Source organism: Penaeus monodon, chromosome 39 (assembly GCF_015228065.2).
Source record: "Penaeus monodon isolate SGIC_2016 chromosome 39, NSTDA_Pmon_1, whole genome shotgun sequence".
Classification (NCBI taxonomy): Eukaryota; Metazoa; Arthropoda; class Malacostraca; order Decapoda; family Penaeidae; genus Penaeus; species Penaeus monodon.
Window position 1 is genome coordinate 33351172 of NC_051424.1, and position 3911 is coordinate 33355082.

At 45.4% G+C, this 3911-nt stretch overlaps 1 protein-coding gene across 1 annotated transcript in view; it reads right to left on the minus strand.

The window, feature by feature from the left end:
• Window positions 1-212: 212 nt before the first annotated feature.
• Window positions 213-3911, minus strand: part of LOC119597608 — a 9352-nt gene continuing 5653 nt past the window's right edge. Inside the window, 7 exon segments of the mRNA XM_037947196.1 lie at window positions 213-399; window positions 551-733; window positions 825-962; window positions 1109-1246; window positions 1781-2414; window positions 2416-2823; window positions 2825-3911. The exon segment at window positions 2825-3911 is cut by the window's right edge and continues 716 nt beyond it. Coding sequence (XP_037803124.1) covers window positions 284-399; window positions 551-733; window positions 825-962; window positions 1109-1246; window positions 1781-2414; window positions 2416-2823; window positions 2825-3911 — 2704 coding nt within the window. The 3' untranslated portion in view covers window positions 213-283.

Sequence of the window (3911 nt, forward strand, 5' to 3'; positions counted from 1 at the left end):
AACTGACCCATACTTAAAGGATCGTAAAAGAATATAAAGGGGTGAACAAAACCAAGAAAATCCTTAGATTTACACTAAACCCCGGACATACTATATATACTATATATGTATATTTGTGTATATATACATGCATTATATATATACATATATATATATATATATATATATATATATATATATATATATATATATATATATATATATATATCGGTTACTTCTAAAACTACCACACACAGTGCTGAACAGAAGGCCCCCAGAGGGCAAGAGGCGTTCCATCGGCGACCTACAACTTGCAGCAGAGTTTCCACGACAGGATTCGAATCTGCTTCGAACTTTCCCCGACCACTTCCGCGCCTCGGCCTCGGAGCTCCTGCCTGAGGCTCTGCACCTGAAGAGTGTCTGTCGAAACAAAGGGATCTACTCTCAGCAAACTATGCTCGGATGCTAACGGAAGCGCTGTCCAGGAAAGTCGCGACAGAGTTGCCATAAGCGCATTTTTCACAAACACTCTCCTTTTACCACATGCCGTGAGATAAGACGTGTTACCTACCGCAGCCTGATGGGACGTGCACAGTGAACTCCTGTCTACGAGTAGAGCAGAGGACGTGCACGGCGTCGCACACCCACTCCCAGGAAGGGGGCGTGACACGCTTGAGGTCTAGTGTCAGCAGCGGTGCCTCACAGAGAAGGGCGCTCAGAGATTCAGCAGGAGGACACTCCAGCAGCGTTACAGCTGACGAAGAAAAAGTAGCATTGCTATAAGAGTGACTGGCATCAGGGATAGCAAACATGGTCATTACCCAATGAATTCAACCAATACATACTTAACGAGTACAGCTTCGTCAAGCGGGGAAGTCTCCTTGCCAGAGCCCGGAGACCCGCACCGTCTGTTTGGACCCTTAGTGAGAAGAGCACCTCCGGCAGAAGGGGCATCTCTGCCTCCGTCAGGTGGCCTTCGAAGTCTGTCGGAAATTCATTCTTTAATGCCTTCTACGTTCTCGTCTTGATAATACAGATAAAGCCATTCCTGCTACTGCTAGCTTTGCTCCTACATATATAATACATGAATGACTATTTCCTTTAACGTTAACAGGTGACGAACTCCCACCTAAATGCTGCAGCTTCTCCAGGTGAGAAAGGCTTGCTGCCAGGGCCCTGAAGCCTTCCCCGTCCGTCTCCACGCTCAGCTTCCTCAGGATGCTGGGCAGGAGGCGCACCTCGGTGGCTGTCAGTTGACCCTTGAAATCTAATAGGGATTTCTGACTTAACAGTTGTTGTATGTGCATGTACGGACACACACACATATACATGTGTGTGTGTGTGTGTGTGTGTGCATACATACATATATATACAATATATATATAATGTGTGTATGATATATATATGTCTATGTGTGTGTGTGTATATACATGTATGTATATATATAATATTGATTCTAGACATTATGGAAATATTACTAGAACTGTTTTTCATCATTCTCCTCATAATGCTATAATATCAAAAGTGACAGTAAACAATGGCCCTATAATAGGATCATATAGCATGTATTGCCAATGCTGAAGTTAGAGTTCTGTCCCCCCAGTCCAACCTGGACAAGGACAGGGAGTTCCATGATGAGAGTCCAAGAACTTGCCTCAGCCTTGCACCAACTCCTCCAAAAGACCATCAGCTCTACTGAATGACAATGCTCACTAGCTTTGGCTCGCGCATGGTGCTGAATGTGCCATTAGCATGACATCATTACAAGACTAGAATTTCCTACTGCTAGTCAGGAACCCACCTAAGACTTGAAGTCTCTGTAGAAGTTGGAGCCTCGTGGCTAAAGCCCGCACTCCCTCCCCGTCAGACTTGGTTATCAGCTCTTCCAGGCTCTCAGGAAGAAGCTGCATCCCGACCGCTGTCAATTCACCTTCAAACTTGGTCAGCCGACAAATATTTCCTGGGCCTGTGGTTGCCCGTAGACATGCTTCAGAAAACTGAATAGAATTCTTTACATCACTTAAAATGAGTATGAGTTCAATGTTCTGGTTGGACAATGCCTCCAGACCAGAGACTTGCCAGCTTGGTGGCAACTCTTCTGTGTCTTTACTCATGAAGACTTCCACGCAGGAAGGCCTGACATAGTCAAACAAAGCTACGAAGCCAGGCAGATACTCCCCTCGAGTCATTAGTGTGTCACTGTTTTTCAGCACTTTGGCAGCTGCTTCTAAGATACTGGCATGTTGTCCCGAAGCCATCACCGTCTCACAGATCCTGTGGCAGCTGTTCTTACTGATCAGATGAGATTGATCACTGTATAAAATGAAGCTGATGATAGCAGAGGCAAACTTGACCAAAAGGTTTTCCTGTGACAATGACAAAATATATGTAATACTAAAAATAATTTCCATGGCTAGTGTTGACAGGTTTCCCTGGTATATTGCTCCATACTAATCCTCTTGCCTCTTCAATATTGTCCACATAAACCTGTAGAATAGGATTTCTGGTGAACATAAAGGTTACTACTTCTTCCTCAGTTGGCAGTCCTGGCATGCCAAGCTTTTTCTTCTTCTCGGCATCAGTTAGGAAAGCAAAATCCAACAACCCTGTCATGTCTGGCAGTGAGTGCGACATCTTTGATAACTGTTTGGCAATATGACTTGCAGCCCAGTGTTCCTGAAAGCGATTGTGTGGAAAGGACCAAACTTGGACGATAAACAGACCCTGACGACGTTTCTTCGAAATGAGGAATCCAGGTAAAATTTCCATATATGGCAGATCAAGGTTGTTACACTTTGCTATCAAAGCCTCCACAGTTTCTGGCAACAAGTCATGTTCCTGTTTCCTTCAAACATCGTAGAGAAACTGCCTTCAGAAACTCTTGATATTCTTTAATTTTGTCATCAGCTTCATCAATGCCCCTTACTACTAATCTCTCTTCAATCTTTCCTGCCATGAGGTTTGTCAAATCCTCATAAATCCCTTGTGAACTCCGACCCGGTGCTTCGACCTCTCGCATAATCAAGAGCACCAAGGTCAAAGGAACAGCCAGATCCACCTTTTCCAGAACCAGCCTTTGAAGCCGTGTGGTGATGTTCTCCTTTATTGCAGACCTGGAAAGTGGGTCCTGGACAAGAGCAGCCAAAGTGCTTTCGACAAAGTGAGGACGATCTTCCTGCCGTACTCCCTTGATCTCAATGTGTATTACTTGTTTTTTATCCACTATCTTGCTTAGTTCCTTCAGACAACTTGGTCTAGTGGTTATCACTACACGCACATTTCCTTGGCAGGTTGCAAGATCAGTCACGAGTTTCTTTGCCTCTTCGGTAACCTCGTCATAACCATCCAGAAGCACGACAACTTGCATTTCTCGAAAGAGATCAACAAAGAAGTCAACCGTAAGGCCAGACTCCTGATATGTGTCGCAAAGGACGTTCGTGAGCAAGTCCTTCCAGCTACTGATGTTGGAGCCTCGAAGTTGCAGGTAGAGGAGGGGCGAGACGTCTTGAAGGCCCTCGATTTGCAAGGGATCTCTCACCCACATCTCCAGCATGTATTTCAACAGAGTGGTTTTCCCTATTCCTCCTTCCCCTGATATCAGTATCACTTCAGGTAGACCATTTGGGTGGGTGATTTGCAAGATGTCCTTCAGGGGTAAGGTACGAAAGCTTTGCAAACTTGCCGTGTTTTCCAGGAGGATCAGGTTCGTAAAATTCATACTTGGTCGGACTGTCAGCTCTGGATACAGCCACTGCGCAAGAGCCACATCCCACAACTGAGGATAGAAGTCGCGCAACTCCTGCCGACTGCGCTCCTCCACCTTTCGATGAAGGATTTCCCTGAATACCTGGATTTCCTGCTGCAGTTGTGGGAGACTGTTCACTTCGGAGACCTGAAGAGGTTCTCTGACTTTCTTCGCAAGGTCCTGCAAA